The sequence below is a fragment of the Trachemys scripta genome, chromosome 3 (genome assembly GCF_013100865.1).
Source record: "Trachemys scripta elegans isolate TJP31775 chromosome 3, CAS_Tse_1.0, whole genome shotgun sequence".
NCBI lineage: Eukaryota > Metazoa > Chordata > Testudines > Emydidae > Trachemys > Trachemys scripta.
The window spans coordinates 122,743,088-122,755,117 of NC_048300.1; the positions used below are offsets into that span (position 1 = coordinate 122,743,088).

At 44.2% G+C, this 12,030-nt stretch overlaps 1 protein-coding gene across 4 annotated transcripts in view; it reads right to left on the bottom strand.

Annotated features, from left to right (window-relative positions):
* Positions 1-11,680, bottom strand: part of CEP57L1 (centrosomal protein 57 like 1) — a 38,156-nt gene extending 26,476 nt beyond the window's left edge. Inside the window, exons 1-2 of one of the 4 annotated variants that reach the window (XM_034765905.1) lie at positions 11,585-11,680; positions 721-865 (exon numbers count right to left, since the gene is read on the bottom strand). In XM_034765905.1, coding sequence (XP_034621796.1) covers positions 721-862 — 142 coding nt within the window. In that variant the 5' untranslated portion in view covers positions 863-865; positions 11,585-11,680. Of the gene's footprint in view, positions 1-720; positions 866-11,058; positions 11,205-11,584 lie in introns of those variants that run through there. The other 3 variants (XM_034765906.1, XM_034765904.1, XM_034765907.1) reach the window with 3 other exon arrangements.
* Between the last annotated feature and the right edge of the window lie 350 nt (positions 11,681-12,030).

Here is a 12,030-nt window from a genome sequence, read left to right on the forward strand (position 1 = left end):
CCTTAGATCTTCCCCTAGGTGTACCAGGCACTGTACCTGAAGCCTAAGCCCCGGAACCGTAGTCTCATGGTTTAAAAAAAAAAAAGGAACACCACACACTCACTCTCAAGTAGCAGAAGCTTGTGTAAGAACTCTATTAGGAGTCAACTACACAAGGAGCCTTAGGTTCTTCCTGTGATTAAGCCACACTAGAAACATGTTCACATACCTATATAGTACCCAACATTGCTCCCACCAAAATTACTAGCAAATAATTCACATTAACAGCAATGGGAACAAGACTGGGCTCAAAACTATCCATAACCAAAGTAGTTTATAACTTTGGTTCTTTACAATGCATTTTCTTCTAGTTTTCCAGGGGATCATCTTATACAGAAAGTTTAAAGCTAGCGGGAAGCAAACAAACAATGTAACCCAAAAAAAAAATCAAAAGCTTCAAATCAAAGTAATGCTAAAAAAAAAAAGTGATGAACTTCAAACTCTACAGCAGCATTTTCCTTTGTCTTCAGAGGACATCTGTTTTGCTTGAAAATTGGAGATTTCACAGCCAAAGTGAAGAGGTGGCAACCAGCTTCTATGATACATCCTCAAGTCTGGATACTACTCACTTTCCACACAAGCCTCCAGTCCAACGATCTAAATGACTAACAGTCACAAGTAGAACAGACAAGGCAATTTATTTAACTCTGTTAAACGAACACTTATTTTTTGTGGCTTTACCTTGGTTGTTTGGGGCAGGAAGCATGTCACCAGTGGTAGCTGTTCCCTTCTTTGACTTGCTCTGACCAAAGGTAGGAACAAACATTCTATCTGGAGGCTGCAGAAAGCTTCCTATGAAACTTTGCTTTGATTCAGAACCCATGGTCTGTAGAAGGAAAGATGTACATAATGCCATTATTTCCTAAATGGACTATTATTATAGCACTGACAATTAGTTCAAGAAGGGCATTGGACAAAAGTTTGTATCAAATTAAATCAATTGGGTCGGAAAGAACACTGAGCAAGTCAGCTGGTCCTTCCCTCTACATTGTGTCAAGAATACTGTAGTTTAAATAGCTCCCAACAAATGCCTTAAAAAAAAAAAAAAAAAAAAAAACCACCAATGAGAGAAATGCTACAGATTCCCTTGGCATCTTGTTTCATTACCAAAAACATTCTTAAATGTTTCCTTCTTGCTTTCTAAACATTTATTCTGTTTTTTAAACTTTTTGACGGGGGAATAATGGACCCCTTTCCTAACATCCTCATATATTTACAGGACAGTTATGTCTTATTTTTAATGTAGAATGAGCATGCCCTTTTCCCCACACATACTTTACCCCACCCCCAACCTCTGAATGCACCAATGTAGGTGTTTTTTAAATAAACATGTGGTGTTCAAAATTTAATACAGCTGAAACCGAATAATGGCCAAGCAAAAAAGAACCTTCCTTTCCTTGATTTAAATATGCTATAATCCCATTAATACAACCTAGTAAAGAGTCCCCCCATCCACATTCCTCATTTTCTCAGAAGCAGATTTTCAAGGGCATGTTTACTCTGCCTAAAATAAGACAGTTTAACTGTATTTGAGATACAGACAATGAAGTTTGGACTAGGTCATTTAGTGAAGTTGACCCTCAAAGCTCAGCCAAAAATGTTTATTCCAGGATAAACAACTCAAGTTCCAGTCAGATATTTATATTAGAAATTAAATATTCAAGCATTGAATATTAGTTATGTATTCCACCCAAATGGAGGAAAAAATGTGACAATAAGAACATGAAAGAAATGCATTTCTTAAGTGTTTTTCAGATGTGTTGGATCATGTATAAACAATATTTTGCTTACTGAATTAACTTACTTCTAATTTGACCTTAATGATGCTCAAGACAAATTAGAAACAAGTTTTAAGACTATATTTGTCAGTTGTTTCATGGTTTCTTAACCCGACCATTTCTTATGGTGCTTTATTTAAATATATCTGTTGGGTATAGATAGGCCTAACATCAAAACTCTCAGTCGGAACTTTGCAGCTCAAGTTCACCTCTATTCAGTCTTACTGCAATAGCGTTTTAATGATGAATTCATAAAACTGCCCTGCTACTGTAACTATGGATTGTTTGGACAGTCTGTAAACAATCCTCGTAACGCAACAGTTACTACCATCCATTCTGGACTCCATGTTATCTCAAAGTCAGCCCAAATGCTTAAGCCCCATTTTTATTCACATTCCTTATTATTTTTCTTTACTATTATTCACAAATTAAGTTGTGAATTTCCAAGGCCTTATACAGAATTTCTTATTTCAAATTCAACCTCTTTGGTTTTAACTTGGGTCCCAGGAACTTGGTTCTGTGCTGTACTTCAAAAGTTATAACAGCCACAGAAGATGACAACTTTTATCACAACACATCAGACACATGCAAGATTCCTTTAACAAACCTAAATAATGAAACTCAAAAAGAGTGAATACAATACCAAATTAGGCAAATGTTAATCATACCATCACAGCTCAGTGAAAGACAACTCATTACAAAAAAGACACTTACTTGAAGGCCCAGTAATACAGTGGTATCATACAGCAGATTAAAATACTGCAGAAGACTCACCTTTTCTTCCCAAAGTTGCAGAAAGAGGGTATTTGCTGTACCTCTTCCAGCATAAACTCCAATGTCTACTCAGCACAGCATCAATGTGGTTTCAGTTTAGACAAAATAATTTACACCACTCATTTGGTGAAGTCACAAAAGAAACCATCTAACAGGAAGAAGCAGCAACCCACAACAAGAACAAACTGCAGCATTTATCTAAATAAAGTTAGATCCCAGAAGAGAGTCAATTTGAAAAAATATTCAAAACAGAAAAGTTTTTCCAGAAAAAGCGGTCATAGTGTTGATGTTTCAGAGGGCATTTAAAACAGAAAAAGAGCCAACATCCCGGTATGCAGCATCTTCAAGCTACTCATGAAATTGGAGATGCTCGGTAGGATACCTTCCTCAAGTTCTAAATTGCTATTAAATAGATGCTATCAAGTTCAGAAATCTGCTGGGCAGTACATACCTGATTTCAAGACACTCTTACAGCTAACCCTTCAGATGAACTAGAGCTCATAGAGGTTTCCCTAAGACCTGGGACACAGCCAAACTGTCACAGTCCACTCTGACAACTTTTGTTAACTAGTTTTAACGAACAAATAATTTGTTCAAAATAGAGTACTTTCCTGGAGAGTACTTCAACCCATAACATTCCAATGCAGTTTTATTGCTACTGACAGCCACTGTATTCTAGGCTGTCATACAGAACACTGCTACATCATATCTACTATAGATTACAAGCCATGTTATCCAAATTGAACCCTGCCACAGTAGCTCTTACTGATGAGAAAACCTTCTTCACCAGGACAGGAGACCATATGCAATCTTGATTACCATGCAGCAGAGGATAAAATACAGTAGATAAGTCTACTTGCATGGGGCAGGAAGTACAGGAACACAAAAACAAGCTTTCATTACATTATATCGTGATCCTTTCTTTCCAGTTTATAGGAGTTTAATACCCGATGGATATAATTCGGTAGTTGAACAATTTACCAGGGGCTTACATTCACATTCAGCATCACAACACCTAACTTTCAGGCACCTAGAAAAAAGGTCACAGGAACAACAATGCAATCCACAAAGCCTGAGTTAGGCACCTAGGCTCTCTATACAACAAATGGAGAGAGACAGGCACATTAGAATATGATCCACGAAAGATAGCATGCGTAGAGAGCTGCCTAACTTAGCCAATGGAAGATGCTGATGGCGGGGGGAGGGGGGGGTGTCTTAAGCCCCGCCCCTCTCTCAGACAAAAATGCCTAAGGGTATGTCTTCACTACCCGCCGTATCGGCGGGTAGCAATCGATTTATCCGGGATCGATATATCGCGTCTCGTTAAGACGCGATATATCGATCCCCGAACGCACTCACTGTCGACTCCGGAACTCCACCAGAGCGAGCGGTGGTAGCGCAGTCGACGGGGGAGCCACAGCCAAAGATCCCGCGCTGTCTGGACCCCAGGTAATTCGATCCAAGATACTTCGACTTCAGCTATGCTATTCACATAGCTGAAGTTGCGTATCTTGGATCGATCCCCCCCACCCCCTAGTGTAGACCAGCCCCAACTCCCCACTGCAGGGAGGTGCATATCTCTTCTTGTGATTCTCAGCTGTGAACCCTCTCCTGGAGTTAGGTACCTCAGGTGTTTCTTGCAGGAAGCTGGGATGAAGAGGAGGAGATGACCTCCCTCATGACTATTAGTCCAGTAGTAAAGGTACTCACCCAGAAAGTGGAAAACCTCTGGTTCAAGTCCCATCTCTGCCTGATGAGAAGGAATTTGAACAGGAATCTGCCACCTTTCAAGAGTGCCCAAACCACTGGGCTATGGGATATTCTGATATGGGTCTCCCTCTATATCTCCTGTTGAAGCGATCTCACTATGGGTAAATAATTAGAGCAAGAGGAGTGGAACATGGGTCTTCCACTTCCCAGGGGAGTGCACTAAGGAGCAGGCTATTGAGTTTCTTACTTTCCTTTTGCCTCAATTAATATTCATTCATTTATCCAAAGTGGAACAGCTTCAAACAGGAGAGACTGAAAGTGTTTTGTAAACTGCAGTGGTGCCTAAAAACAGGACTTAGCACAAAGTACCTTTGTGAGTGCATCCCCATATGCCTACTAGCCAGAACTAGATACAAAGAGAAGAATGAAGAGGTGTTCCCACCAGCAAGTCAAAGAGCAATACCCTATTAAGAAGCCAAGTTTCAGTCACCCCACCTGCCAAGAAGAGAGAGCATGCTAAAATTTCAGCAGAGTGCTCTTCCTGGACCCTGCCAGAGTGCCAGTCCAGTCCTCTCTGAGCCTCTGACTACCAGTATCCTGTCAACAAGAAGCTTGAACACATGGAAAGGATAGCAATTTTGTCTCTTCTCTTCCTCCCCACCCTACAAGCATCTCACTGTTTCAAGGGAAATGCAGAAAGGCCTGTTAGCCAACCCCTTCTTCCAGCCTCTTTTCTGGGGAGCCGGGGGGAGCTCTTACTCCTCAGGGAATAGTGGCTGCTGATGCTCAGTAAAGCATCTGCAGCAGCATGAAATTGGCAAGATTATTGATCAGTTTCACCAATGCCTCTGGAACAGTCATCTGAAAACATTAGGGTTATTTTTAGTGTCATTTCAACCATATGTCTTTAAGACTCAGAGGCTGTGTCATACTAGGTTTTTTGGTGCTAAGTCTTCCATCCAATTGCAGTTCCACCAGTGATAGTAAGATTGAAAACCTGAGTGTAAAAGAGGGCATCATTTTTATCTGTGTAATCTAACCCAGATAAAAGCAGAGAGTCGCAGACTGCAGTTTGTAGACCACTGGTACTCTGCAGGAAGCTGGCTGCTCACATGGAGCTGGCTCACCTCCACATTTCCAGCTGCTAAAGATTTAATTTAATGTGCTTGTAGCCAATTTTTAATATTTTCATAGTATAACTCTTCCATGTAAGCAATTTCCACGGTTGCCAGGGGGCTATTTTATTATCATGATTAGGATGATCATTTTTTATACCAGTAGATTTTCTTCCCCCGCTTCTTTTCCCAAAATTCTAGTTTAGACCAGACAAAATAGCATCAGTTTACATTCAGATCAGCTATTTAATGTTATCTTTGCAACATAATGGCTATAAACTTTGTTTTTAAATGGTAGTTTAAGTTTTGAAAGGGATGTCTTATGTCCCCACAACACCCATCAGTGAATTCTCCCTATTGGGAGGCCTTTCTAAGATATGAATATTATTTTATACTAATATTTATATTTAGTTTGCTTAATATTTGTAGGGTGATTAGTTTAAACACCCAAATTTCTTTCTTTTCAGGAATGTACCATAGCTTATAATGGACAATTAATCATTCTCTATATGTGTATCTAACTACTCAGCTACAGCACTGAGGTTCCCATGCAGACATCTGAATAAAGCCTGAACCATCAACAAATGACTCTCCAGGAAACCTACTGTATTCAGCCCAATGTGACAAGAAATATTTATCAGGAAATAAGTAAGTAGCCTCAGGTATGATCCGTTCCATTTTTTCCTCACTTTTACCCTACATTGTTTGCATGAAGTCTCTGTCCAACACTGAGGGCAGGTCTACACTACAGGGCTAAGTTGACCTAAATAATGTAGCTGGAGTCGACATAGCTTAGGTCGACTTATTGTGGAGTATACACTGTACTGGGTCGATGGGAGAAATTCTCCTGTCGACTTACCTTACGCGTCTCATTCCAGTGGAGTAGATTGGAGAGCGATCTGCAATCTATTTAGTGGGTCTTCACTAGACTCGCTAAATTGACCCCAGTGGATCGATCGCCACAGCATCAATCCAAGGTAGGTGTAGACATACCCTAAGTGCTAGTCTACACTAGAAAAGTTACACCACGTAAGGACCTTTGAATAACCCATTTTTGGAAAAGAGTGCAAGAAAACTTTTTGGCTAACTAAGTACCAGTTATTTCACTTCTTGAAATATCCTTGATATTTACCTAAATATCAAGGAGGAAGGAACAATGAGAAGTTGTGATGACCCCACCAAATATGATCAGGGTAAATAAAGAAAGTCCCTGTCAAATATAAGCTTAACAATAAGAAAACTATTAATAAGTAGATAATCAAGTTATATAATTTAGGGTGTAATGCAGAAGCTTGTATTTGGTCATAGAACATTATTACTCGTTATGTAACGAATCAGAGGAGGGGGTGTTGATAAAAATATGGTGTCATCTTGGGCATAAAAGCGTACTGAAACTTAAGTCTTTGCCTTTGTTTGTACACAACCTTGTCTGTATGTACTAAGCCAGATCACTGGCAGGTCACGCTCAACTGATCACAGGGGTGTGGTACTTTGTTCTGCTATGGATATAAACCTGTTCCTTGAATCTGAACTCTGGAGTTAGCAGTGGTTTTGTCTGCTACAGCAAGCAGCAGTCGTCTGCTTTGCTGGGTTTGTAAAATAACCTGTGGGCCTGGTTGGTGGTCCTGAAAACAAACTTAGCCCTGGGCTACACTACAAGTTTAGGTAGAATTTAGCAGCGTTAGATCGATTTAACCCTGCACCCATCCACACAACGAAGCCATTTTTGTCGACTTAAAGGGCTCTTAAAATCGATTTCTGTACTCCTCCCCGACGAGGGGATTAGCGCTGAAATCGACCCTGCTGGGTTGAATTTGGGGTAGCGTGGACGCAATTTGACAGTATTGGCCTTCGGGAGCTATCCCAGAGTGCTCCGTTGTGACCGCTCTCGACAGCACTCTCAATTCAGGGGAAAAGCCCCGTGAACTTTTGAATTTCATTTCCTGTTTGGACACCGTGGAGAGATGATCAGTACAGGTGACCATGGAGTCCCAGAATCGCAAAAGAGCTCCAGCATGGACCGAATGGGAGGTACTGGATCTGATCGCTGTATGGGAAGACGAATCCATGCCATCAGAACGCTGTTCTAAAAGACTAAATGATTAAGCGCAGCCAGACACCAGGGCGGTTAGAAGAGTGCAGCAGGGTGCGCTGCGCATCAGAGAAGCTTTTAAAACCAGTTTCATGACTGGCCAGGCTATGGTGTGAAAGTTCTGTTTGTTTCTCCTTGATGAAAACCTACCCCTTGGTTCACTCTACTTCCCTGTAAGCCAACCGCCCTCCCATCCCCCCCTTTGAGCTCCGCTTGCAGCGGCAATAAAGTCATTGTTTGAAATTCATGCATTCTTAATTCATCACACAAATTGGGGGATAACTGCCAAGGTAGCCCGGGAGGGGTGGGGGGAGACAGGAAGCACAGGGGTGGGGTAGTTGTAGGGGCACCCCCTAGAATGGCATGCAGCTCAGCATAGAAGCAGGATGTCTGGGGCTCTGACCCGGAGCGTCTGTTTGCCTCTCTGGTTCTTTGGTAGGCTTGCCTGATATTCCAGGCAGGACTGAATCTCCATTAGATGAAACTTAAAGAAAGGAATGACCTGGAGTCACTCCCATTTATGTCCAGGTGCCTCCGTCAGACCTCACCGAGGCCGGCCAGGAGCACCCATGTCTGCCCAGGCGCCCCCGACTGACCTCACCGAGGCTGGCCAGGAGGAACCAGGAGACAGTAGCAGACGGTACAATACGGCTGCTAACTGTCTTTGTTAACTTGCAAAAGCAAGGAGTTGCTGCTGTGTAGCACTGCAGTACTGCGTCTGCCAGCAGCACCCAGGAGACGTATGTGTTTGCCGTGGTATGTCGTCTGCATGGGTAACCCAGGAAAAAAGGCAAGAAACTATTTTTTGCCGTTGCTTTCACAGAGAGAGGGAGAAGGGAGGCCTGACGACATGTATCCAGAACCACCCGCGACAATGTTTTTGCCCCATCAGGCACTGGGAGCTCAACCCAGAATTCCAATGGGCGGCAGAGACTGTGGGAACTGTGGGATAGCTACCCACAGTGCAATGCTCCGAAAGTCGACGCTAGCCTCAGTACTGTGAACGCACTCCGCCGACTTAATGGTCTTAAGTGCGGGGTCACACAATCAACTGTATCAAATCAATTTCTAAAAAATCAACTTATATTAAATCGACCTAATTTCATAGTGTAGACATACCCTTACACACCAGTGTTGCACACTGTACCTCAAAGCAACACCCTGGAACCCCCATATTCACCCATTATATAATTATGATATATTTCGTACAAAACTTGCCATATAAGAAGATATATGAAAAGTCATGATCTTCTGAAACCCATTGTTCTGTCAAAATATGTATATCGTTAGTATGTATGAAGTTATGAGATTTTGCTGTATGGTTGTTACTGAAATATGTTGTAAGTTTGAGAGTCTCCACTGCTAGGTCTCCAGTGACAATAGAGGTGACCCATTCCCAGGACGGTGTTAAATAACCATTAATCAGCAGGGGAGTTGCAATCAAGGGATTTACAATGCTGTAAGAGGGCTGCGCAAGCATCACACAATGGGGGATTGCTCAACTCTGTGACTCAGCAAAGTCCACCAGGACATGTCTGGGCTAGTGTTTTCCAGGCACACGGACTGAGGATATAAAATAGAATAGAGGACAATAGCATCATGTTTTTAACCTTTCTTCTCTCCTGCCTACACTGGTAGGAACAAGAATGCTGGGAAGAGAAAGACCTGAACTGAGGAGACTGGTCCCAGGCTTGAAGGGAAAGCCTGTGTACTAAGAACTATAACTTATCTGCAACATCCAGTGGGGTGAGAAAAACTGCTTGGCTTGATCCAAATACTGCCTAATCTAATAAGGTTTAAGATTTAAACTGTGTGCCTATCTCTGACCTTTTGTGCCTGCCACTTATAATCTTTCTGTAGTTAATAAATCTGTGTTATATTTCACCTAAAACAGTGTGTTTTGCTTGAAGTGCTTGGGAAATCTCAGCTCAGATTACGAAGGCTAGTATGTGTCCTCTCCACACTGAGGGAGGGGCAGACTGGATAACAAACTTACACTGGTCAGGTTTCTGACAGTGGCAAGACAGTATATTCTGGCAGTGCAAGGCTGGGGAGAATTGGTTGGTGCCTTTCTCTGTGTGATTTGTGAGTGGCTCAGAGAACATTTATGCAATTTAGCTAGGTGTGCCACCCCACATGCTGTTGTGCTGAGTGGTAGCAAGGGGTTTGCTGCTTGTTACTAGCAAAGCTTTGAGAGAGACAGACAGCAGGCTGGAGAGTTAAGGGGGCACAGTGCTACCCCAGTTCCAGGTTGTACCCCAGGGATCCCATCACAGGCCTGGTTGGTAGTCCTGAAAACATTCTTACACACCAGTATAACTGTTGGTGAGGAGTGTAATTTTTAGCAATAGTTACACCTTAGCGTGAACACAGCTATGCCATTCTAAAAGGTACCTTTTACTGTTCTAGCTAATTTTGCTTCCCAGCTAGAACTTTTGTACTGTTATAACTTCATATGCACTAGGGAGGCTTGCCACTTTAACTATACCAGTATAACTGAAGTAGCAAAAACTTCATAGACCACAGACCCTGTGCATAAAGGGCAGAACAGAGGACCTTGGCATATTGTAAGGGAGAATGGAGGGGCAAACAACCAATAGGATGAGGAACAGGGCTATTGGATGGGGCGCACGCAACCTCTCTAGCATAGGTGGTTGCAGGAAGTTCTTGTAAGAGGGGTACAGGAGATTGGTACAAATGGAGCTTGTGAAGGGATACAAGGAACCCTTGGTGTGTCCAATGCACTTGGACTGAAGCTACAAAACGTGACCTTCTAGTTGGCGATACATCCTCTCTCCCCCTCTTGGCCTGTCTCATTATGTAGGCCCAGACCTCTCTCTAACTATAAGTTTTACAGGGCCTAGCACAATGATGATGCCCCATCTCAGTGGGGGGCCTTTGTACACCTCTACCCCAATATAACGCAACCCAATATAACACAAATTCAGATATAACGTGGTAAAGCAGTGCTCCGGGGAGGGGGGGGGGGCTGCACACTCCAGCAGATCAAAGCAAGTCCAATATAACATGGTTTCACCCGTAACATGGTAAGATTTTTTGGCTCCCGAGGACAGCATTAGATCGGGGTAGAGGTGTATTTGTAATACAAATAAACAATGGTGGAAAATTAATGTATTTTTAACTTCATTATTAATATATAAGGGAAGCACAGGTATCAAGCAACTGAAACCTAGTTCATTAAGAGAGGAAATAATGTTTTCCTCGGACTATAAAAATTTTGATTCTTTACAACTATTCAACTGAAATAGGAGAGTTTTTTAAAAGATGCAATCACCTCCACCCCTTCAAAGAATGCCTGGAAAATTCCCCAAAGGAAGAACAATCCCACCACCCAGACTTGACATTCCTGATATTTCTAGAAAATAAAAGACAAGGCGTGGGGGGAGGGGGAGAAGGATTTTGAAGCAACCTTTCAGGCCATCTAAATAGATCACAAACCCATTTTTCCTTTTGCGGGGCACTCTTTAACCGACTTGTTGTTTGAGCTGTTAGCTCCTAAAGCCAGGGGAGGGAGAGAGACGCTGCTCACCTCCATTAGCGAGGTTTCCATGTCCCTTCACCACACCTGCAGTACAAAAACAACCCACCAAGCCAAGCTCCCGCTTTTGTACGCGGGGGCCGTTGGCAGCAGCCCGATGACCCGCTCTACTACCCGCGTCCATTTCTTCCAGACAGCTCCGCTCTCCTTTGAGAGGCCCCTTTCCCTGGGTCGCTAACTCGAACCGCTGCGGGGACGCGCCGATGAGACGGGGAGTAGGGAGCCGGGACAGCCCGTCAGCCGCCGGGTCTCCTAACGCAGTGGAGGCCCGAGCGCCCGTCGGAGCAGGCGAAGCGCAGCGCGGTGCCTTGGCTCTGCCGCGGCTAGTCCCTAGATCCACCTGCCGAGCCCCTGGGGAGGGTGCGAGACCGAGCCCCGTGCACCCGGCGCTAGAGAGCGGGCTGCAGCTACCGCAGGCGGATTGCGCGGCGGCCCCGAGCTGAGGGGAAATGCAGCACGAGCCGGGAGAGAGAAGAAGGGGGTGACAGGGACCAAACCTTCCCCGTCGCCGCGTTACCTGCTCCTGCCCGCACTAGACTCACAGCTGCTGCTACAGGCAGGCGCGGCCTGTTGCCCGGCCCAGCTTTAAATGTGCCGCCTTCCCTCCCGCTCTCCGAGCCGCGCCCAGAGAGGCGGCCCGGACCCTCCCCTCATCTCGCTCAGTGACTGGCGTGCAGCCGTAGCAGGCGGCTGGGGCTCCTCCCCTCCAGCGGGGCTCCCAGACCCACTAGCTGGGAGCGAGCGGAGCCCCCTGCGACGCTGTTAGCGGTGTCCTCTAGCCCTGCTTAGAGCGGAGCTAGTCAATACCCTTTTCCAGTCGCCTGCGGCACAAGGGTTCCTCAGCTTATTCAGCTCCCTAGTGTTTCCCTCGGGTAGAGCAGACCCGACCCCTACCTGTGTCCCGTATTAGCTAACTGTCCCTTTGCTGGCAACACACACATGCCCCTCCACAAGCGGCTAATC